The following is a 25,653-nucleotide window of genomic DNA, read 5'->3' on the forward strand; positions in this document are numbered from 1 at the left end:
GACACCGACTCAACCAGTATGAAAGACACTGACTCAACCAGTATGAAAGACACTGACTCAACCAGTATGAAAGACACCGACTCAACCAGTATGAAACACACTGACTCAACCAGTATGAAAGACACCGACTCAACCAGTATGAAAGACACTGACTCAACCAGTAATAAGAAGACGTTAATTAAGCTAAAAACAGATACAAACAAGAGAAGTTTAGTGCTGAAGGAACTTTATGAATCTGAGAGAGAGAGAAAGAAGAGTCAAGACTGACTATCTCAGGGTAAAGAGGGCAGCAGGAGAGCATTGTTAGTAGAAGATAGTAACCATCTAGCTCTGAGCTCTGCCTCCTCCACAACCACATCAGTGTCATGTTAACAACTATATATAACTGTAATGACTCGTATGTAAGTCATGGATGTGTTTACCATTCTTAACACATTTAATTAGATGACTTTGAGTGCAAGATGAATAAAGATAACACTAATATTAGGTCACTTCTATCTACAAGCATCTGGTGTTATGTAACATTTGGTGGGTCACTAGGGTCAGCTCGGTCAATTTGGTATATGAACACAAAATACCACAAGCAGTTGTGTATCCCTGTTCGTGGATATTGTCAGACTAATGAAGGGAAAAAAATGACCAGGATAAACTGTAGAGTTGGTTAGAATGATGCATCCTGGAATTCAACTCCTGCAGATGCAAGGTTATTAGAGTTGGAGAAGAGAAATGATCGATAACGGGGAAGACATTTAGTGGACAGGTTGTAAAACTTACACGAGGAGGAGGACTCAGGCTTAATTGTAGTACCAAGTTTATCAACACACTAACTTATGCAGGGAATACACGACTACTGAACCTAGAAATATCAGTAATGTTGCAGAATCATTCAAGATCCTATGTATGACGTATCAAGCCTATCATAGAGTATTTAGCATTTGCATGAAGCACTCACCCATCATAGAGTATGTAGCATCTGCATGAAGCACTCACCCATCATAGAGTATGTAGCATCTGCATGAAGCACTCACCCATCATAGAGTATGTAGCATCTGCATGAAGCACTCACCCATCATAGAGTATGTAGCATCTGCATGAAGCACTCACCCATCATAGAGTATGTAGCATCTGCATGAAGCACTCACCCATCATAGAGTATGTAGCATCTGCATGAAGCACTCACCCATCATAGAGTATGTAGCATCTGCATGAAGCACTCACCCATCATATTTAGCATCTGCATGAAGCACTCACCCATCATAGAGTATGTAGCATCTGCATGAAGCACTCATCCATCATATGTAGCATCTGCATGAAGTACTCACCCATCATAGAGTATGTAGCATCTGCATGAAGCACTCACCCATCATAGAGTATGTAGCATCTGCATGAAGCACTCACCCATCATAGAGTATGTAGCATCTGCATGAAGCACTCACCCATCATAGAGTATGTAGCATCTGCATGAAGCACTCACCTGAATGAAAACTTTCAGAAAGTAAACACAGTACAGTGGTTTACAATGAGACTAGTCTTGAAGCTTTGGGTATTAATCTATGAAAAACATTGACTGACATATGTAAATCTGATAACATTAGAAGAAAGAAGGACCAGGGAAGACATGATAACCTACAAGATAAAGTACGTGACGAGAAGCACATCAACAATAGACAGTAGTGAAGGAAGGAACGACAACAAGGGGTCACAGATAGAAGTTAAAAGTTCTTCGCAATGAGATGGTTGAGGTTATTTTCTGGTACAGTAGAACATACTAGCTGGCCAGACACCCTCATCTTCCACCAAGTCTTCATTAACACACTTGGTCTTCATAACTCAAAACTAGAAGTTATAATAACGTGACTGCAACTGTTTACAACTAACTCACAAATATTTAGGTGGCGTTACAGTCCGGCTGGTACTCGCACCTTGCTGATGGACCAGACGGTCCGGCTGGTACTCACACCTTGCTGATGGACCAGACGGTCCGGCTTGTCCATATATACATTAATTTTTGTTACTCTGCTCTGAGATGATTGAGATACCTGAATAAAAACGAGGTTTCTCCTGGGTAAGAAATAGGCTGTCCTGAGAGACGGTAATTCCTAGGTAAATAGTAACTCCAGCTCCGCTACAAGGAAACCTTTGAAGTTACTGTAGCTAACGAACCTTGGATGAAATTCTTGACGATATTCTCATTATTCTACGAAGTCTCCCAGCTCAGACTGACACTAGTGAAGTCTCCCAACTCAGACTGACACTAGTGAAGTCTCCCAGCTCAGACTGATTCATTTCAACACTATGTGACCCATCCTGCGTGATGGGTCACATAGCTAGCTTTTGTTGCCACTGTCTTAACTCACATAGCATAGTGTAGTGTAGCAGCACACTGCTCATTTTTCCAACGTTGCTACATAAAACAATGCATTTAATACCTTCCCGCTGCACACTCGGCTGGAGTTCCGCAAGCTGGGATTATGGGAACCACAGCCACTGCACAAGAACTAGCGCCAACACGAGGCTAACGAGGCATTTGATATCTCTTAGTGTGGTGGGTTATTACCCAGCTTTGTTAGCCAGCAACAATCAGTGCAGTGTGGTCTGGGTACCACTGGTGTCATGAAGCAAGCATCATGGGTATACCTGGGCACCTCTGCTAGTGTCACGAAGCATCATGGGTATACCCGAGTACCTCTATTAGTGTCACGAAGCATCATGGGTATACCCGAGTACCTCTATTAGTGTCACGAAGCATCATGGGTATACCCGAGTACCTCTATTAGTGTCACGAAGCATCATGGGTATACCCGAGTACCTCTATTAGTGTCACGAAGCATCATGGGTATACCAGAGTACCTCTATTAGTGTCACGAAGCATCATGGGTATATCTGGGCACCTCTACCAGTGTCATGAAGCATCATGGGTATACCTGGGCACCTCTGCTAGTGTCATGAAGCATCATGGGTATACCCGAGTACCTCTATTAGTGTCATGAAGCATCATGGGTATATCTGGGCACCTCTACCAGTGTCATGAAGCATCATGGGTATACCTGGGCACCTCTGCTAGTGTCATGAAGCATCATGGGTATACCTGGGCACGTCTACTAGTCTCATGGGTACATGTATTCACTGGTTCAGGTGTTGTAGGCCTACAGTAACATACCAACTTCTCAGTTTGCATATTCGAATTGTTAGGTAAAGGTTAGTGTTGTTTATGTTCTAGTTTATGTTTATGTTATTTTGTTTATTTTGTTATTGTTTATGTTGTTGTAATGTGCTTACATCAGCAGCGTAAGCACATACAGTGACCTCTGCTAAGTACGGGTTCCCAGACGTCCCTAGGGCAGACATGCTACTCGTGTTTCACCTGCCCTTGGAAAGGTAATCTTAGGCTCGTGTGACTGCTGCTGCTGCTGCTGCTGCCAGGATTCATGTTCACAGTGCTGACTGACTTCATGAACTTGTGTACTCACTCACTCGTCTTGGTGTGGGTCAAGTCTCTGCTCTTGACCTCACCTCTTAAACTACTCTCAGAATTATTGTATCCCTGTTGCTTGACCTTTATTATATCTACTCTCATCCCTTTCTTATCACTCTAAGGTTAAAAAAAAGTATTTCCTAATATCCCCTAATAGCCCCCTTTTATCCCCTTAATGGTCTTAAATCACAGAACGAATGGGGCTTAAACCCATGGCAGGTGGGTGCTACAACTCACAGGTCAGTCAGTAACTGCTGTACTTGGAGTTTACACTAGACACTGTGTGTGTTTGGTGTGAGCTTGTGTGTACACTGTATACTTACTGTCTGTTGCTGCCGGCAGCATCTTTCAAGGTGTCAGAATATCCCCAAGTTTCCTTTATTACAACACAACCCTTAAAATGTTTGAACTAACTTCCCAGACTTGTGTATAAGAGAGTCTGGGCTGCTGGTTCCCCGAGGCTCAGTAATGATTTAATGTACAGAGCGAGAGTACAGGTGGTAGTTATCATAGGTTAATTTAAGTCGGAGCTCTTCTTCTTCTTCCCCTCCTTCTCCTTTCCCACCCTTCTTTTCCCCAGTGGGTTCATTCCCTCTGGGGAGCCACTGGTTCACATCATGGAATTCTTGAAAAGATCTGATAGACGAGCAATAAATCGTGAAGGAGAGCCAGTTGTGTGAGATGAGAGAACTGCTGGTGCCTACTGTGTTGGCTCACGGGTCGTCGTCGACAATGTCCACAAATCCGGGTGTGTAATACAGTTACTCTGTTGTTACTGTCAATAACTGATACTGTCCAAGTTGATAGTTTGTCTTAACGTTGTTCTCTCTTTACAAGTACTAAGTAAAATTCATTCATCTTATTATAAATTATCTACAATACCGATAGGTTGAAAAGTTAGACACATGTGCAACAGTAATAATCTTTATTAACGAAACGTTTCGCCCGCGCTGCAGGCGTCATCAGTCAAATACAGATGAATCACAGTCGTGGAGACATCAGCCTTGGTGGAAGACAAAGTGGACGAAGTGCATGGGTAGTTTAATGCAATAACATCACAATAAACAGGTGATACCACAATGTACAGAACAACCACTGTGAAAAAACAATAAATTTCGAAGCGCCTTCGTGATGTCTCACATTTCCGAGGAACTGCATAGGTAGTTTAATGTAGTTAAATTATTTTGCGCCAAGACTAATTATATCAAATCACCCTCCACTAATTCATCTCTGTATGAAGCCTGCAGAGCAGACGAAATGTTTCACCAATAATAGAGGAAGTAGGAGCGCCACGAGCGCAATATGAGAACACTATATCCACAACCCTAGTTCTGGACTACTGAATCTGCCACCAGCAGATATCTGAAATATTACTGGAACAAATGTAGATTTTTTTTTTTAAGATAAAACTGGATTACTACCTCTGCCAAGTGCCCGATCAACCAGACTATGATGGCTGTGTGGGCCAGTAGGTCACTAACTAGAACAATGGCTTCTATAACATAACTAAACCCTTGCCAAGAAACTTCATTGTTATCCTACATAACTAGATACACACCCGCCCTTCCCGTGGGGGTCCGTCTCAGGTCCAACCTGGATGGTTGTTAAGACACATAGGCAACACTGTCAGCATAGTTGCTGATCCCTGTATTCCCTGTATTATATAGCATAGCATATTAGTATCATCCATGTGCTTTAGATACGAGATCCCTTGTAGGCCTGTGGCTTTGTGTGACGTCACGGGATACAGATGTGTAGGCTCATACCTCTGCCCCGGCCTCACTCGGCGGCAGACCATTCAGCGGACAGGCAAGGCAGCTGGGCTCCATCCCTCATCTCAGTCTGACAGTATAGTTACCATCCTACAAGTGTGTCTACCTTCAACCTACGACATCTGTATCTCGTGACGTCACACAAAGCCACAGGCCTACAAGGGATCTCGTATCTAAAGCACATGGATGATACTAATATGCTATGCTATATAATACAGGGAATACAGGGATCAGCAACTATGCTGACAACACTTAAGCAACTATATTCCGAAACGTTTCGCCCACACAGTAGGCTTCTTCAGTCGAGTACAGAAAGGAGCAGTAGAGATGTGAAGACGAAGTAATCAGTCCATCACCCTTAAAGTCGTAGATTTGAGGTTATCAGTCCCTCAGCCTGGAGAAGTTCTGTTCCAAAGTCTGGAACTAACTGAAGATCAAGCGACAGTGTTGAGACTTAAATACTGTCGGAGAGGTGCAAAGTAGTAGTAGTGAGATTGTAGCCACTGAGAGGTCATGTTCCTCTCAGAACAAACGGTTCTCACTTGAAGTTGTCTAAGGTGTTTTCTGTTCTGTACCAAGATGCCATTGTGTTGCAGTGTCACTACTACTGTCTCACTACTACTACTCTGCACCTCTCTTTCCGACAGTATTTAAGTCTCAACACTGTCGCTTGATCTTCAGTTAGTTCCAGACTTTGGAACAGAACTTCTCCAGGCTGAGGGACTGACAACCTCAAATCTACGACTTTAAGGGTGATGGACTGATTACTTCGTCTTCGCATCTCTACTGCTCCTTTCTGTACTCGACTGAAGAAGCCTACTGTGTGGGCGAAACGTTTCGGAATATAGTTGCTTAAGTGTTGCCTATGTGTCTTAACAACCATCCTGTCGGTATTCCATACCATTTTGATATTCACTCAGGTCCAACCTACCAGACATTCTCAGCGGTCCCTTACAGGTCCGTCTCAGGTCCAATCTACCAAACATTCCCAGCGGTGCCTTACAGGTCCGTCTCAGGTCCAATCTACCTAACATTCTCAGTGGTTGTTAGGTAAGACACATATGAAAGTTAAGACACATGTGCAACATCTGGAAATCTTTATTGTAGACGTTTCGCCATCCAGTGGCTTTATCAATACAGATTCTAGGACATAATAGGAAGACAGTATAACTATATACAAAAGATGAGGTTGATCAGGCTCTGATCCACCAGGAGGCCTGGTCACAGACCGGGCCGCGGGGGCGTTGACCCCCGGAACTCTCTCCAGGTAAACTCCAGGTAATCAGTCCCTCAACCTTGGAGTTAGTGTTCACAGCATCGTGGTGGAGGAGAATCTGGAGCAAAGGCAAGAAGACTGGCGGTTATATAGGCGTCAGTGGATATAACTAACCCATCTCTTTGGGAAGGACCTACTTCCACTGGGGAATCCCGCCTACCAGTGACTATGCCCTCGTCTGCTGCCCGTCCCTATCCACTGACGCCTATATAACCGCCAGTCTTCTTGCCTTTGCTCCAGATTCTCCTCCACCACGATGCTGTGAACACTAACTCCAAGGTTGAGGGACTGATTACCTCATCTTTTGTATATTCAAATTCAAATTCAAATTCAAAGTTTATTCTCTATAAGGATTACAATGCTGAGTTTACAGAAATTTGGTTATTGTGTGGTTTACATGTAGTAAAATTGTGATTACAGAGTGTACCACTAGAACGCTTAGCATGGCTAGACATTTCGGGCAGACTTAGTTTTATTCTTAATTGTAAAATATTACAAATTATGAGGTAAGTTGGTATTATGGCTAAATGACTAAATACTAGTTTGTGAGTTTAGCAATGTGAATGCTTTTGTTTTGGCACAGTACATAGTTTCAGTATTGGAGTATCACAGGATTCATTATTTTAAGATTGAGATTAATATTTCTGTTTATGGTCAAATGAGTGAGTGAGTGTAAGTGTGAACCACCAGGTGGTATTCGTGTAGTTAGTTGATGGGGTGTATCAGGGAGATAAGATGTTTTCTAATGGTAGTTTTGAAGGTGATGAATGTGTCTGCAGTTCTAGAGTTCTCAGGTAGGGTATTCCAGATTTTAGGGCCTTTGACATACATTGAATTTTTGTAAAGGTTTAGTCGGACACGGGGAATGTCGTAGAGATGTTTGTGTCTGGTGTTATGCCTGTGGGTTCTGTCACAACTATCAAGAAAGCGTTTTAGGTCAAGGTTGATATTAGAGTTTAAGGCCCTGTAGATGTAGATGGCACAGTAGTAAGTGTGGATGTACTGAACTGGGAGTAAGTTTAGGTCTATGAAGAGTGGGGGGGGGTGTTGCCAGGGATGGGATTTAGTGATTATTCTTACTGCAGCTTTTTGTTGGGTTATTATTGGCTTTAGGTGTGTTGCTGCAGTTGATCCCCAAGCACAAATAGCATAGGTGAGGTATGGATAAATAAGTGAGTGGTATAGTGTGAGAAGGGCATTTTGCAGCACGTAGTATCGTATCTTGGAGAGGATCCCAACCGTTTTGGATACTTTTTTGGTTATATGCTGGATATGGGTGCTGAAATTCAGGTTGTTGTCAAGGTATAAGCCTAGGAATTTGCCCCCATTATTTCTGGTAATTAGAGTGTTGTCAATCTTAATGTTAATTTGTGCATCTCCTGCTCTGCTACCAAACATAATATAGTAGGTTTTGTCAGTGTTAAGCGTAAGTTTATTGGCTGTCATCCAAGTCGATATTTTAATCAGCTCCTCATTCACAATGGTGTTGAGGGTGGCAAGATTAGGGTGAGAGATGACATAAGTCGTGTCATCAGCAAAGAGAATGGGTTTCAGGTGTTGGGATACGTTTGGAAGGTCATTGGTGTATATGAGGAAGAGCAGGGGACCAAGGACACTTCCCTGCGGAACTCCTGTATCAAGTGGCCGTGTTGCTGATGCTGTGTCTTTAATGGTGACGTACTGATACCTATTAGTAATGTAAGATTTGAAATAAGCAAGCGCATGGCCTCTTATACCGTAATGATCAAGTTTGTGAAGTAGGATGTCGTGGTCTACTGTGTCAAAATAGTAATGTAAGATTTGAAATAAGCAAGCGCATGGCCTCTTATACCGTAATGATCAAGTTTGTGAAGTAGGATGTCGTGGTCTACTGTGTCAAAAGCTTTTCTTAGGTCAATAAAAATTCCTAGTGGATATTCCTTATTTTCCAATGCTGTGTAAAGCAGATCTAGCATTTTTATGATTGCATCATTAGTGCTTTTATTTTTCCTGAATCCAAATTGGCAGGGGTTGAGTATGTTTTGAGCCGTTATAAATGAATACAGTCTCCTGTGCACGAGTTTCTCAAAGATTTTGGATAGCAATGGTAAGTTAGATATTGGCCTATAGTTGTTTAAGTCTGTAGGGTCACCACCTTTATGTATTGGTGTAACCCTTGCCATCTTGAGTAGTTTCGGGAAGGTGGTAGTCTCTAGTGACTTGTTAAAAAGTAATGAAATAGCATGCGAAAGGACATGGGCCGCTCGCTTGTACAGTAATGGTGGGACGTGAGACAGATTCCCCGAGTTATTTTTAAGTGACTTTATAATCTCAGTGACTTCCGTGGGCTCAGTTGGTGCAAGATAGAAGGAATTAGGGAAATTCCCATCTAGGTAGTCCCCGGCATGGGCATTGGTATGTGGGATTTTACTGGCGAGATTAGATCCTATGGTTGAGAAGAAGTCGTTTATCTTGTTAGCTGTGTCAGTGGGATGTAGTGGTGTTTCATTAGGTTTAGTTAGGACAATATTCTTGGTTTTTCTCAGTTTGTGGGTCCCTAGAATCTGAGAGAGTGTTTTCCAGGTCTTTTTTATATCTCCTCTAGTGTCTGTGAATCTACTGGAGTAGTATAGTTGTTTGGCTTTCTTTATTACTTTGGTGAGAGCTGATGAATAGTGTTTAAGAATATCTTTGTGTATTAAGCCCTGTCTATATTGCTTTTCATATTGGTGTTTCTTGTCAATGGATTTCAGAATGGTGCTGGTTAGCCATGGGCAACCAAGCCGTTTGTTTGTGATCTGTTTTGTTTTTATAGGACAATGTTTGTTGTATAGTCTAAGTAATTTGTTAAGAAAAATGTCTGTCCAGTCATCAATACCATTGGCCTTGGAGAATTCTGTAGGCCAATCAACAGTCTCTAGGTCAGCTGTGAACTTCCTTACTGAGGCCTCGTCATGGAGTCTAAATGAGACTTTGTTGTATTCAAGTGGTGGTTTACTAATGTTTGTCAGGAGGAAGGTAGGGTAGTGGTCTGTAGTGCTATCTGTGATTATCCCTGATTTAAGGGGGGCTAGTATATTGGTCCATATGTGGTCTATTATGGTTGCACTTGTCTCACTGAGCCTGGTTGGTTTAGTTATTGTTGGTATGAGAAGTGTGTTGTTCATATTGTTGATGAAATCAGTTACAGGCTGATCATCTAGTAAGCCAAGGTTGATGTTGAAGTCTCCAGCTAAGAGAAGGTGGTGCTTATTCATTTGTCTGTTTGTTATTAGTGACTTTAATTTCTCACTGAAATTTGGGATGTTTGTGTGAGGTATCCGGTAAATGGCACCGATTGTTATAGGCGTCTTAAGGCTTTTTACAGTAAAATTAGCAAAAATGTATTCCCCATATTCATCACTAAAGCAAGTGGTGCTAAGACAAGATAATTGGTTAGAGTAATAGATTGCAATACCACCCCCAACTTGGTTTGGTCTGCAGTTGTGAATTGCTGTGTATCCTGGTAGAGGGTAGATATCTATTGTGTCCTGCTTAAGCCAGGTCTCAGTAAGAATAATGCAGGAGAAGGGTGTCTTTAGTGATTCAAGGAGTGCTAGGAGGTCATCATAGTGTTTGCTTAAGGACCTGATGTTGTAGTTAAGTACTGATAGACTTTTAGCATTGTTTAGGATAGTGGTGGCTTGTGATGCTGTGTAATAAACGCAGTTACTTTCCAATAGGTTTTGATTGGGTGTCAGATTATGAAGGTTTAGATCAGGGTCAACATGATCAATCATCTTCTAGGTTTAAATTATGGTTATTTATATCCTGAGTTGTGTGTTGAGTTCTAGTACTAATCTGTATTGATAAAGCCACTGGATGGCGAAACGTCTACAATAAAGATTTCCAGATGATGCACATGTGTCTTAACTTTCATATTGTCGGTATTTTATACCTTTCTTGCACATAAGACACATATGCAACAGTTAGGTATCTTTATTCCGAAACGTTTCGCCTACACAGTAAGCTTCTTCAATCGAGTACAGAAAAGTTGATAGAAACAGAAGAGACTTGAAGACGATGTAATCAGTCCATCACCCTTAAAGTTTTGAGGTGGTCAGTCCCTCAGTCTGGAGAAGAGCATTGTTCCATAGTCTGAAACAATATGGAGTTGAAGTGACAGGATGGAGCCTCGTATAGGCCAGTAGGCCTTCTGCAGTGTTCCTACATTCTTATGTTCTTATAGCGCCAGGAGGTGAGACGTAGGTCACTAATAGAACGCAGATGTTGGGAGGTCAGGTCCCTCTCAAATCCAGTCGTTCTCACTAGTAGAGGTTGTCGAAGTTGATTTCAGGTCTGTGCCAAGATACCCTTGTGTTGCAGTGTTCGACAACCTCTACTAGTGAGAACGACTGGATTTGAGAGGGACCTGACCTCCCAACATCTGCGTTCTATTAGTGACCTACGACTCACCTCCTGGCGCTATATAAGGCTCCATCCTGTCACTTCAACTCCATATTGTTTCAGACTATGGAATAATGCTCTTCTCCAGACTGAGGGACTGACCACCTCAAAACTTTAAGGGTGATGGACTGATTACATCGTCTTCAAGCCTCTTCCGCTTCCATCAACTTTTCTGTACTCGACTGAAGAAGAACATCAAAATGGTATACAATACCGACAGGTTGTTAGGTAAGACACATATGCAACAGTTAGACAACTTTATTCCGAAACGTTTCGCCTACACAGTAGGCTTCTTCAGTCGAATACAGAAAGTAGGCAGGAACAGGCCGAGGGACTGACAACCTCAAATTCTACGACTTCAAGGGTGATGGACTGATTACATCGTCTTCACATCTCTACTGTTCCTGCCTACTTTCTGTATTCGACTGAAGAAGCCTACTGTGTAGGCGAAACGTTTCGGAATAAAGTTGTGTAACTGTTGCATATGTGTCTTACCTAACAACCTGTCGGTATTGTATACCATTTTGATGTTCATCTACCAAACATTCTCAGCGGTTCGTAGATGAATGGTTCAGACAACCTACCCAGCATTCTGCACCTGACTATTCGCTCTATATATACTCGTGTACTCTTCAACCAGGTAGATTTGTTTGTGACTTGATAAAGCCCACTGTGTGGGCGAAACGTAGTCAGTAAAGGATCGCGTTATACTTAATTTTTTGTTTATTTTTCCAGTGTTATTAACCTAGTGTTGTGTTGGTGGGTAGAGTACAGTGTTATTAACCTAGTGTTGTATTGGTTTGTAGAGTACTGTGTTATTAACCTAGTGTTGTATTGGTTTGTAGAGTACTGTGTTATTAACCTAGTGTTGTATTGGTTTGTAGAGTACAGTGTTATTAACCTAGTGTTGTATTGGTTTGTAGAGTACAGTGTTATTAACCTAGTGTTGTATTGGTTTGTCGAGTACAGTGTTATTAACCTAGTGTTGTATTGGTTTGTAGAGTACAGTGTTATTAACCTAGTGTTGTATTGGTTTGTAGAGTACAGTGTTATTAACCTAGTGTTGTATTGGTTTGTAGAGTACAGTGTTGAAGAATTGAGACACTTATGCAACACATGGGAATCTTTATTGAAGAAACGTTTCGCCACACAGTGGCTTCATCAGTCCAATACAAAGTAGAAATGTGTAAGGAGAGTAGAAGTTTGAGGTAGTCAGTCCCTCAACCTGGAATCGATGTGTTCAGTCCATCACTCTTGTAGGAAGTGCAGCATAGGGCCAGAGAGGTGGCTTATATACTTATATATTGGACTGATGAAGCCACTGTGTGGCGAAACGTTTCTTCAATAAAGATTCCCATGTGTTGCATAAGTGTCTCAATTCTTCAACTTGTCGGTTTTCAAAACCATTCATCACAGAGTACAGTGTTATTAACCTAGTGTTGCATTGGTTTGTAGAGTACAGTGTTATTAACCTAGTGTTGCATTGGTTTGTAGAGTACAGTGTTATTAACCTAGTGTTGTATTGGTTTGTAGAGTACAGTGTTATTAACCTAGTGTTGTATTGGTTTGTAGAGTACAGTGTTATTAACCTAGTGTTGTATTGGTTTGTAGAGTACAGTGTTATTAACCTAGTGTTGTATTGGTTTGTAGAGTACAGTGTTATTAACTTAGTGTTGTGTTACTGTTGCAGGTTGCTGAACAACAATCACATCACTCGCCTGCAGAATGGTTCCTTCTCTGGGCTAGAGGCTCTGCGTTACCTGTAAGTACCTCACTACACCCACTGTTTACATGTTATTCATTCTGGACTTCTTGTTTGAGCCTTGGAAGGGGGGAGGTAGCCCCAATTTCTTGGATCAAAAGCCCTTCACTGACATCAAGAAGGCAATCCTCTTCAAGGACACTTCTTAGTTCTCCTTTCTCTCTTCTTCCTTTATTCTGGTAAGTTTCATCTCAATCGCTGGGCTCACTTTGTTGCTACTCTGCACTGTGTCACCATACACCATACTCTTCCTTAGTTTGTTTTACTTTATCTTCATCCCCTCCTCTCTATTACAGTATTCATCAGGTAGTTGAGGGACTGATTACCTCATTCTCCTCCTGTTCTTCAAGTTTCTCCTTCGTATGGACTGATGAAGCCAATGTGTGGCGAAACGTTTCCTCAATAAAGATACCCAAGAGTTGCATATGTGTCTAATTTATCAACATGTCGGTTCTCTGAACCATTCATCTACAAGTTAAAACTCAGTACCGTCTACTCACTGGACCAGCACAAGTTCTTATTTTCTATTTTTTTTTTTTTTTTTGTGGCTGATGTACCCCCCATGATTTATTGTGCACCCCATGCTCATCCTGTGAGCGGTAGCGCAAAAACCAGGATTACAGATGTTACAGTGGGTCTTTGTCAGACTTCACTGAACATTGTTACATCACTAGAAAGACCGAGGGAAAAGCCCGTTCTCCGTTTTTCTCTCGTCTAAGTGTACGATTCATTGTGCCCCATTGTAAGTGTTGAGGTGGCAGGGAAGAACTACCTGGAGGTGTAAGAGCTATGAACAGTGTCAGGCCGTAGTTGTCTAGTCTAGGTGGCAGTAAGGAACACTTAGTACGACACCTTAGTACAACTTTGGTTGAACGACTTGCAAGTTTAAAGTGTTGTTAAGGCCAACGAGTCTGGCGTTCGTTTGATGTCCGTGTCTGCAATGGTATGGCCACTCAAACCACTAAGTGCGAAGGGTAAGCTGGCTATTACTTTGCCATGGTCCACCATGGTACTAACAGTTATCTTATTTTAATGTCTGTAGACATCATCCAGTGTTTGTCACTTGCACCACCCCGCCATAGGGCCATCTGAACGAGTCATATAAAAAATACTCGATATAAAAAATACTCGAGTGAGGTTATTTTTTCCTGACGAATGGAACAGCAACAACGAGTGAATATGTAGCTAAGAGCACAACAACACAGGGTGGTGTGAAGGTTGCTGGAGAGGCCAAGAGATGAGGGGTGATGGCTGGTGCACTACATACAAGGCAACACACTGGAGGAGATCAAACGATGCCTGAATCAAGTGTCTGAATTGTTTGATGTGAGGAAGGTAAACAACTTAACATTTTGCTTGAGATGGTGTTGAGTGAAGGATTTCATAGCACCAAGAAGGCTGAATTAATAATTGGCTGGAGACAACTAAGAAGATGGATATGTGGATGCTTGGTGGTAGTGTCTCCTCGCACACTCGTGGTGTCCCCTTTACAAGAGGTGATCATAAAAGGAGTGACAGTTACGTCACCTCTTACCTTGTAATATATAGCACATTTTAACACCCTTATGAGGCCATAATGGAGAGACTGGTGGTATTTTCTTTGTCAGGATAAACCGGAAAACTTTTCCTGACGCGTATATCGCTCAAATGAGGACCGACTACGCTGGCTCACTGACACCCTTTAATAAGTAATATCACGTTACTTAAAGACCAAAGAACACAATTTCGCGTCCCAAGAATTTTAGGTAGATAATGTTGACGAGCCGAGGGTACTTCTTGTAACTGATGTCTCTCCACTCGTGTGGACTGCCTTAGCAACATTGAAATACTTTGTTTTAAAGGCGATAGGCTGGTCTTTACTGTGTTGCTCGCTATCTTCGAGGGCCATATTCTCACACCTTGTGTTGCCAACATTAAATATTAATCTGTTGATTTATCACATCATAAACAGATTTTTTTTTTCATTTTGCTCCGAAGGGCTAGTTTTATTGGATGATGCCACTTATCCTCTCAGTAAACTGTGCCTTTCAGCCCATAATTTTGATACTTCATTGTCGATATTAAATACTCTGTGCTTGTCTATTGACATATACACGTGTCACTACCTTTTATAAACTTTAGTTGCAGAAAAAAGGCATGGTTTTTAAAGATAATAGCTTATATATGGAAAAAAGTGAGGGAGGGGGGGGGGTCACGTTTACAATCTACACAATGTAAAAATATGGGAAGTGTACAATAAACCCAGTGAAAAGTAGAGGCGCCAGAGATACAGAGAACCTTGTAAATATCCATGGTCCAAAATTTCAACCTTCTACCAGCAGGTATAAATAATATTGCTGGAACAAATGCAGAAAGAAGCTTTCGAGATAAATCATTGCTCAAAGGTCACTTGATAAAACGCTCTCAGAGGTGGCATACTGTGTATGTTTAGCGTACAGATAAAATGCGAAGTATACAGACGCTGGAGGACTAGGAGTGGGCGCTACGAGAAAGTACTAGGAGAGGATGCTGGGGAGGGGGTATTAGGAGAGGGTACTAGGAGAAGGTAATAGGAGAGGGGTGTAGTTGAAGCAATGTAAACAGGTGAAAGGAGTCTTGGTGGAGGTACCTTGCCCTAGCCAGCCAGGCGCCTCACCGCTCTTCTCTGCTTTGCTCCTCACAGAAGTGTAACCTAAATCGGGACTCTCATAATTATTAATATACAGTATATATATTTAGGGAAGCGCTAAATCTGTGAGGGTTATACAACGCCTGGGAAGTGGGAGATAACCAGGTTTGGTTCAAGGAATTGGAGGGTAGTTCCAGGTCCTTGTATCAAGAATCATTCACCATCAAAGAACTTCTCAGTAAAGAATTTAGCTATAAGATGACCATGAGATTTGTCTGTAGAAATCTACAGTTGTGATCACAGTGGTGGCCCATGCTAACCTCCCTGTAGTGTATAGAAATATACTTAGTTGGATGAGCTTTATTAGACCGGTATGGTCCAGTTGGTAGCACACTGGACTACTAGTTTTACTCGCTTGCCAAAGGTTCGAGCCTCACCCGTTATGTGCAGTTTGTAATCGTTTTATTACGATTTACTGTGTCATGACCAGCTGATTGGTGCAGCTACAGCGACCACTGGCTTGCCCGTCCGTTGAGTGTCTGGAGATGCTTCAGCAGCGCCTCTGATGGATATCGTTGATATTATTGGCACACATGAATAGCACGAGTGGCCGGTGTAAGGTTGACCGTCACAGTCGATATTTTCTTCTTATCTAACGATTCCATATGATTTGTAGCGTTGCTTGTGTTATCTTCGCCGCCTGAAGCAGCCTGGCTTTAATATTGTGTGGATATCGCCGCGTCAAAAGCCAGTATACAGCTTTATACTCACATGGTATACACAATATTGTACACATAACTCTCAAGAGGCTTGTTAGGTGTAACTCCGCAGAATCATTGTTTACACAATACGGCAATATGAACTAGCAGACAGATTAGTGCTGAACTTTAATTAAATCTGTAATGGTGAATGTTGGGCTTTGCTTAGTCACCTGCGCATGATTGCAAATAACGTGACGAAGGTGAAGTTTGCAAGATATAAGGTAGGAGTAACTAATATCCTAGTTCTGAAAGGTTTAGAATATTTGTTGACATATGCTTGTGAGAGGACAAGGAGAGAAACTGAGAAGTGGGAGTCATTTAGTTCGATGCTCCTAATGTAGAGTAAATCTAATCATGCTATACCCATAGCATGTGTTGTTATGAAGAGGGACATTCTCTCATTGTCTGTCTTTAGGCGTGGGCAGGGATGGAAAAGGAGGGTATGATGTTACCGGATGTAGGGAAGTTAGTATACTACTTACGATGGAAGGAGACAAATGCGGGGAAGTAGGTGGAGGGGGAAGTTACTACGTACTAGAATTAGGATCCCTCGAATCTTGCGAAATCTTTCTGTTGTGCTGTGTGTGGGAAGTGGATGGTGTGTGTGTACATTTATAAGAAATGGGAATATATACATATATTGTTGAAAATTGTATAAAATACCGACCAGTGCAACAGTTGGGTATTTTTACTACTGAAACGTTTTACTTACATGTAGGCTTCTTCAGTCAAATATAGAGGCAGCTGGTATAGTAGTGAACGATATCGTTCCAGACCATAGAACTAGCTTCTCCAGGCTGAGGGACTGACCACCTCATATCTCCAAGGTTGATGGGCTGATTACATTATCTTCATTTCACTACTATACCAGCTGCCTCTATATTTGACTGAAGAAACCTACTGTGTAAGTGAAACGTTTCAATAATAAAGATAACCCACTGTTGGACGAGTGTTAATTATGTACATATATTACCTTGGGTGGTTGATGTGTGTATGGTGCTTGCTAACTCATACTTGAAGACGTTCTCTTACTCTCAGGTACCTGTATAAGAACCGGATACGGGTTATTGAGAGCCAGGTGTTCCAAGAGCTGGACAAGTTGGAACAACTGTGAGTAACCACTAACGTTTTTCTTCCTTCATCTTGCTTTTAGGCTAAGATAAGTTTAATTAAGGCCTCTCTCTCCTTCTTTTATACCTTAAACCTTTTATTCATAAAGTGTGTGCAGGTCATTTTTTATTTTGTGACTGGTCTGTGAAGGTAACAGAATAAGCACTTGTTATATTAACGTCATGTTAGGTTACCGTTTGTTCACTACTTGCTAAATATAAGACGGTAGAACGAGTGTTTTCTGAAGCACCTCTGACTTAAGCTTCCATGTGATATGTTCATCTCTTGTTATAATAGTTACCCCCCCTCCTTAGTTTATTCTAATGCTTCTCACAGACAACAGATTACAACTCGATCACAGATTAGAAATTAAAATTATAGTGTTAAAATCAATATTTTAAGTGAACATGCCTAGTCTTATAGATTTAATAAAATTTTCATATTTAATTGCTAGTTTTACATAAAGAATGAGAGAAACTTATTTTACTCCACATTTTTTTCTTTTTCACTCGTCACTGGTGCAGGGTTATCTATTTTTCCATTTCCAATTTGTGGGTCAGTTATAAATCGTTCCAGCTACAGTATTAGGATTTTTATTCTCCACAGACAAGAACTTTTCCAGTGTTGCCACAAGGTGTTGTATGTGAGCATATTGGCCTGCTGGTGACGCTGAACGTTGATCGTGTAATAAAGGGGAAATTGTGCATGTCCATACTCCCCTCAAGAGGCAAGCAGTATAACAGGCAGCGTAAATACTGAATTATTTCTTTTCAGGTTCCACTGGGATGGCTTTATCAAACTCACGTTGCAGTTTTCCTCTTAATGTACTGTGGATTGTAAGATGCAAGTAAATTTCAGATGCATGATTCCTGCTGTCTCAAAGGTGATTATACACCATACATAAGGACGCTGTATGTCCACCACTATTTTCAGCCGAATACAAGGTGTGTATACACCATATACAAGGGCTTGTTGCATGACACCATTTGCCATATTTCACAAGCCCACTTGACCAATCAAAGGACCCGCCCTCAGACACCCTTCACTATATAAAGAGTGATGGTTTCACCCACCAGTAAGCGGCACCCACTAGCACAAAGTTACCACCGTATAGTACCCCCTCCATCATGGCCAGGACCACACAGCGTCCTGCACCATGTAAATAGTTCAATCTCGTCCACCCATTAGCGTCTGGTCCAGCACAACAACCACCCCTACATGCACCAACAGATCGCTTTCCCTCCGCCTCCCGTACCTGTGCAAGAATGGTATATAATACCGACAAGATGAAATTAAGACACATGCGCAACATCTGGGTATCTTTATTGTAGACGTTTCGCCATCCAGTGGCTTTATCAATACAAATTCCAGGACATAACTTGAAGACAGTAGGACTATATACAGAAGATGAGGTAATCAGTCCCTCAACCTTGGAGTAGGTGCGAAGAGCACCATAGTCGTGGAGATTCTGAAGCAGAAGCAAAGAGCCTGGCGCTTATATACTACACCTGACGTTAGTATATAAGCGCCAGGCTCCTTGCTTCTGCTTCAGAATCTCCACGACTATGGTGCTCTTCGCACCTACTCCAAGGTTGAGGGACTGATTACCTCATCTTCTGTATATAGTCCTACTGTCTTCAAGTTATGTCCTGGAATTTGTCCTGGCACTCGATGTATGCACAAGGCTTATTCCTCTAAGAAAAAGGAGACAGGCGCTCCCTTTACAGGCGACGGAAAAGAATAACAGAGCGGCTAAAAGAGGTCAATATATCTGAAATGCGTAAGGAGACACTGGTCAGAGAAATAGCAAGCATCGAACTTAAGCTAAAGGAATCTTATAGGAGTCAGGAATCGCGGGAAGAACTAAAAGCCATAAATGAAATCGAAAGAAACCCAAAGTATTTCTTCTCCTATGCCAAATCAAAGTCGAGAACAACGTCCAGTATTGGGCCCCTACTTAAACAAGATGGGTCCTACACTGATGACAGCAAGGAAATGAGTGAGCTACTCAAGTCCCAGTATGACTCAGTTTTTAGCAAGCCGCTAACCAGACTGAGAGTCGAAGATCAAAATGAATTTTTTATGAGAGAGCCACAGAATTTGGTTAACACAAGCCTATCTGATGTTATCCTGACGCCAAATGACTTCGAACAGGCGATAAATGACATGCCCATGCACTCTGCCCCAGGGCCAGACTCATGGAACTCCGTGTTCATCAAGAACTGCAAGAAGCCCCTATCACGAGCTTTTACCATCCTGTGGAGAGGGAGCATGGACACGGGGGTCGTCCCACAGTTACTAAAAACAACAGACATAGCCCCACTCCACAAAGGGGGCAGTAAAGCAATAGCAAAGAACTACAGACCGATAACACTAACATCCCATATCATAAAAATCTTTGAAAGGGTCCTAAGAAGCAAGATCACCACCCATCTAGAAACCCATCAGTTACACAACCCAGGGCAACATGGGTTTAGAACAGGTCGCTCCTGTCTGTCTCAACTATTGGATCACTACGACAAGGTCCTAAATGCACTAGAAGACAAAAAGAATGCAGATGTAATATATACAGACTTTGCAAAAGCCTTCGACAAGTGTGACCATGGCGTAATAGCGCACAAAATGCGTGCTAAAGGAATAACAGGAAAAGTCGGTCGATGGATCTATAATTTCCTCACTAACAGAACACAGAGAGTAGTAGTCAACAGAGTAAAGTCCGAGGCAGCTACGGTGAAAAGCTCTGTTCCACAAGGCACAGTACTCGCTCCCATCTTGTTCCTCATCCTCATATCTGACATAGACAAGGATGTCAGCCACAGCACCGTGTCTTCCTTTGCAGATGACACCCGAATCTGCATGACAGTGTCTTCCATTGCAGACACTGCAAGGCTCCAGGCGGACATCAACCAAATCTTTCAGTGGGCTGCAGAAAACAATATGAAGTTCAACGATGAGAAATTTCAATTACTCGGATATGGTAAACACGAGGAAATTAAATCTTCATCAGAGTACAAAACAAATTCTGGCCACAAAATAGAGCGAAACACCAACGTCAAAGACCTGGGAGTGATCATGTCGGAGGATCTCACCTTCAAGGACCATAACATTGTATCAATCGCATCTGCTAGAAAAATGACAGGATGGATAATGAGAACCTTCAAAACTAGGGATGCCTAGCCCATGATGACACTCTTCAGGTCACTTGTTTTATCTAGGCTGGAATATTGCTGCACATTAACAGCACCTTTCAAGGCAGGTGAAATTGCTGACCTAGAAAATGTACAGAGAACATTCACGGCGCGCATAACGGAGATAAAACACCTCAATTACTGGGAGCGCTTGAGGTTCCTAAACCTGTGTTCCCTGGAACGCAGGCGGGAGAGATACATGATTATACACACCTGGAAAATCCTAGAGGGACTAGTACCGAACTTGCACACGAAAATCACTCACTACGAAAGCAAAAGACTTGGCAGACGATGCAACATCCCCCCAATGAAAAGCAGGGGTGTCACTAGCACGTTAAGAGACCATACAGTAAGTGTCAGGGGCCCAAGACTGTTCAACTGCCTCCCAGCATACATAAGGGGGATTACCAACAGACCCCTGGCAGTCTTCAAGCTGGCACTGAACAAGCACCTAAAGTCGGTTCCTGACCAGCCGGGCTGTGGCTCGTACGTTGGTTTGCGTGCAGCCAGCAGTAACAGCCTGGTTGATCAGGCTCTGATCCACCAGGAGGCCTGGTCACAGACCGGGCCGCGGGGGCGTTGACCCCCGGAACTCTCTCCAGGTAAACTCCAGGATGGCGAAACTTCTACAATAAAGATACCCAGATGTTGCACATGTGTCTTAATTTCGCCTCCCGTACCTACTTACATTTACCTACACATAAACCTTTAAAAACAATAGTGAGCCGGGATACCATAGTTACTTGCTGGCCCATACAGAATCCTCCTTCCCAACCACCAACATCACGTCTACATTTAAGGTCTCCGCCTCCCTCCTGACATGTGAAAACTAGAGAATACACACTCGGTGTAAACCAATTTTGGACAGTACTATTACTACTGTATGTGGTGATAGTTTGCTTTTTAAATAGGAGTTATAACTTAGCTGGGGTAAGACAGCGGACGCTAAACCACTTATGTCAAGAGACACTTGTCCTGTTTCTGACGAGCAAACACCACCACCTGGCCACTGCTTATCATACCAACCTTCAACTTGGCAGTGTCAGAAATGAGTTTCGAGTCAACCAACAGTACACTGCCTCACCAAACAAGAAGTATCTTAAACTGCTCCAGACGTACACACGCAGGTCTAACATGAAGAAAATATACCTTATGTTTCGTGAGGTAAATGACATTTTACTGTCCAAACTGATCAGCTTTGTCGATCATTACCCCCATCAAGGGAGTTTCCTTGATGTTAGTGAGCTTTTGATCCAAAGAATTAGACTTATCCTTCCTTTCCTTCGATCGAACCTGATTGCCTTCCATTTCGTAGACGCTGTGAACCCTACGGGTTTAGTGCTTCCCTTCATACGATTGATGAATTTCTAGTCTCACTACTCTCAGAGCCCAGCCATAGGCCAGGCTCATTACTGTCTTCTGTCTCACATCTACTCTTATGATTTCCTCTATATCTTATAGCATATTTTCGTTGTTTATATTTTTAAACTGCAGTTGATTGTGCAGTGTTGCTTTTCTTAAATTGGATGCAAGATACCTCAAAACCCACAGTGAACACTCACTGAACTTCTCAATTTGAGTGCTTATGTTTTTGTCTTGTTCATAGTGTGTCAGTGAAATGTTGAGTGGGCAGCCTGTGGGAACCCTTAGTGCAAGGGCGATATATCCTCATTGTTGTGTTGATCCACAAATGTGCACAACACCCCGCTCTGCCATTCATTATCCACTCATACGACAAGTAGAGGAGTATCACACCCTGACGCCTACGTTGTCTCACCACCACACACTGCACCCTACACTGCACACTCCCTCATCATTGCAGGTACCTTCATTTCAACGACCTTGCAACATTCGAGGCTGACACCTTCTCCAATTTGCCCAACTTGGAACGGCTGTAAGTATACGTTAAGAAGTTACAAATAGCAGTATAGTGGTCTCCTGGTATGTTATCTCACACAAGTACCAGTTGGTAGAGAGCTGCTTCATAAAGTCACGTGTTAGTGGGTGTGGTTAATGGTGCTTGTGTGAGGTAGCATGAAGGATCTAAGCTAAGTTGTAGGCTGGGGTGGGTGGTCAACCTAATGTTGTCCGCCTATTTTACAGATATCTTCATTTCAACAAGATTGAAAAATTAGGACCCGATGTATTCTCCAGCTTGAATAGGTTGCACAGGCTGTAAGTAAAGAAATGTAGAGGGTTTTGTGGATACCTAGTAGCACGTTATGTATTCCTAATGTCCTTATGTGGAATGAACCAAGTAATTACCTCCATGTAGAGCACAAGTAGCGGTATTTGTAGAGTATTTTATTGGTTACTCAAGATTTTTTGTAAAAAAAAAAAGTTCTATCCTTTTTTTTGCATGGTGTGGAAATTGGAACCTCGGGGATTATGATTAATACAATTATTACACACAACAGCCTAACGAACCATTAAAAAAATTAGTTACCACACTTGAAAACAGTATTTTTAATGTATACTATAATGCACCGTGATATAAATGTACATAGAAGATACTTAATACCTATTAAACAGTAGTGTTTTCAACTGTGAAAAGAATAAAAAAAAAAGGTCACTAGTTGTGCCAAAAGCCGATTCTCGGTCAACTTCCTAACTGTATTTATACTTTAAAATTATTTATTTATAATGTACAGAGTAAATTTCATGTATCCATTGTTCTTGTGTGATTACTTCACCAGTAACTTGTTACCCGGCTTTGTTAACATTGATTCGTATTTCACGAAATTTTGTAAATACTCCTTGGTCTGTGCTCCAGTTCCCCGAAGTAAGCCTGAATACCTTCTACATCCCTCCCCCCCAGGCGCTGTATAATCCTCCGGGTTTAGCGCTTCCCCCTTGATTATAATAATAATGTAAATACTCTTGGTGAGTCAAGACAAGCTTCCCTCAACACCTGTGATGTCTCACACAGGTGAAGCTGCTTAATTAGTTAATACTATGCTCGAGAAAAAACTTGAATTTAAAGCAAAATTACCATGAAATTTCGAGCTTCGTAAGTTTTTGGCAAAGGTACGATTAATGCACTCATGTCAACTGGGAGAGGAGAATCATGTCTTCAAGAAGGTAGATCACTAAGTGTTCTTAAGAGTAATACTTATCCTACAAATATATACAAAATTAGCATAAACATCTGTATTTGCAACATTTAATGTTGCAAATACAGATGTTTATGCTAATTTTGATCCAATGCAAAGACTGTAACAGTAACTTAGGATATTCTAACGAGAATAAATTACCAAGATATGTTTAAGAAAGTTGGCTAATGAGATGGAGAAAGACCAGAATAAGAGGCTGGGGGATCATACCTTCTTGGGACCACACCAGGAGTGTAGCTTAACATGCAGGTCAGACACCCAACTAAAGCTTACTCAAGGTATATTTATAGATTAAAGTTTACTTGTCACTACTAATTTTGGTATCAGGTGCACCAAACACTTGTACTTAAAATATGGTAACATTATTATTATTAAAGATTAGCCGGTATTCTCCCGGCCCGGGCCTTTTCCAAGTGGTGGCCCGGCCTTGGCTCCCTTCTTTAGGGAGTGTCTGAGACCTAAGTCTCCCATGGGAGGAGGCACAAGTACCTCCTCATCTTTGGGACCAACTGTCCCCAGGCCTAGCCACAAGCTAGGCCTCTCTGGTCTGCCATCCCCGCCCCAAAGGGGCAAATGGGAATGACAGTCTTATGAGCTAAAGGCTCGGGCTCAGGCACCTACCCTACCCTAGAAGAGTTAGGCATGGTGTCGATGTATGGTAACATTTCTTGTAATGCATGACTAGTTTGTTAGCTGATATAAATACGTATGTAGATTTTTAACTATGTAAATAAAATGTGTATATATATATATATATATATATATATATATATATATATATATATATATATATATATATATATATATATATATTTTATTTTTTTTTATTATCACACCGGCCGATTCCCACCAAGGCAGGGTGGCCCGAAAAAGAAAAACTTTCACCATCATTCACTCCATCACTGTCTTGCCAGAAGGGTGCTTTACACTACAGTTTTTAAACTGCAACATTAACATATATGATATATATATGATATATATGATATGATATATATATATATATATATATATAATGTAATTATAGTAAATATTATTGAATGCAGAGTTACAAGACATACTTCTAGACAACATTAAACTTAGCACACTTGACTGATTTTGTGTAGTTCATTATGCACCTCACACCCATCCTGTGAGGAGTCAGGGAGGCATTTAAATAATTATTATGTCGTGTCCAAAAACGGTGGAACGGTATAAAAAATAATGGATTCAACCACTAAATGAATTGATCCATTGATTATAATAATGCCGGTAATTTAAAAAAAAGTAGTATATAAATTATATATGTAGATTTTACAAATGAAACTAGACGTGAATCTAATCCTGACTCGAAGTGCCAGGATAACTCTGAAATTTGTAGTTGTAGATGTAGATGGAAATAAGTCACTCTGTCTGACTTTTTTTTGGGTTATCCTAGGTTCTCTACACATATGCTGCTATGTCTGATAATTCTATGTAATTGTATTTGTGTATACCTGAATAAACTTACTAATAAGACAGATTCTGGCCTTCCTCATGTAACCACCACAGCCTTGTGTCACTTTAACTCTATTGGGTTATTGTTAGGTTATTTAAATATATATTACTCTTATGCAGAAATCGCGAGCAAGCGTTAGAAAATGCAAAACAACCACGGGAGGAGTTGAATGATAGCTCTAGGCCTTTCGTGTTGCAATCAACACATCATCAGGAGCCTATAATGTTGCAGAAAAGAGGATCACAGAAAGCACCCTTGGTGGTCGCTTCCTGTGATCCTATTTGCTTGGACTTCCTCCTCTTTTCTACAACATTGCAAGTTCCTGATGTGTTGCAACACGAAAGGCCTAGAGCTATCATTCAACTCCACCCGTAGTTGTTTTGAATGTTACTGTATATGGTTGTAATAATGGTAGAGAGCTGTATTCCCACACGGTTTGATTTATTCCTAGTTTTACATGAATTGTTTAATCATATTTTACGATTTTTTTTTCAGAAATATAGAATTTTGTCTCAGTACCCACATTACTGTATATTTCTCGGTGTATAAACACTAAGAGTTCCTGTTTTAGGTATTAAAATAATCTTGATCGATGTTGTGCAAAGTAAATGAACCTTTAATGACCTTTGTGCAGTTGCTAGCATTTAATTACCTATCAGTCAGATCATACCTGAAGTTTACTTATAATA

General features: G+C 41.5%; 1 protein-coding gene across 4 annotated transcripts in view; it reads left to right on the forward strand.

The window, feature by feature from the left end:
* The window catches only part of Pxn (Peroxidasin), a 243,207-nt gene that overhangs the window by 175,847 nt on the left and 41,707 nt on the right, over positions 1 to 25,653 (forward strand). For 3 of the 4 annotated variants that reach the window (XR_011392793.1, XM_070091299.1, XM_070091297.1), the window contains exons 3-5: positions 12,639 to 12,710; positions 17,118 to 17,189; positions 22,200 to 22,271. Coding sequence is in view for 3 of the 4 variants with exons in the window: in XM_070091299.1 (XP_069947400.1) it covers positions 12,639 to 12,710; positions 17,118 to 17,189; positions 22,200 to 22,271 (216 nt within the window). In the remaining variant the exon portion in view is untranslated. Of the gene's footprint in view, positions 1 to 12,638; positions 12,711 to 17,117; positions 17,190 to 22,199; positions 22,272 to 22,480; positions 22,553 to 25,653 lie in introns of all 4 variants that reach the window. The other variant, XM_070091298.1, reaches the window with a different exon arrangement.

This window comes from Cherax quadricarinatus, chromosome 35, assembly GCF_038502225.1.
Source record: "Cherax quadricarinatus isolate ZL_2023a chromosome 35, ASM3850222v1, whole genome shotgun sequence".
Classification (NCBI taxonomy): Eukaryota; Metazoa; Arthropoda; class Malacostraca; order Decapoda; family Parastacidae; genus Cherax; species Cherax quadricarinatus.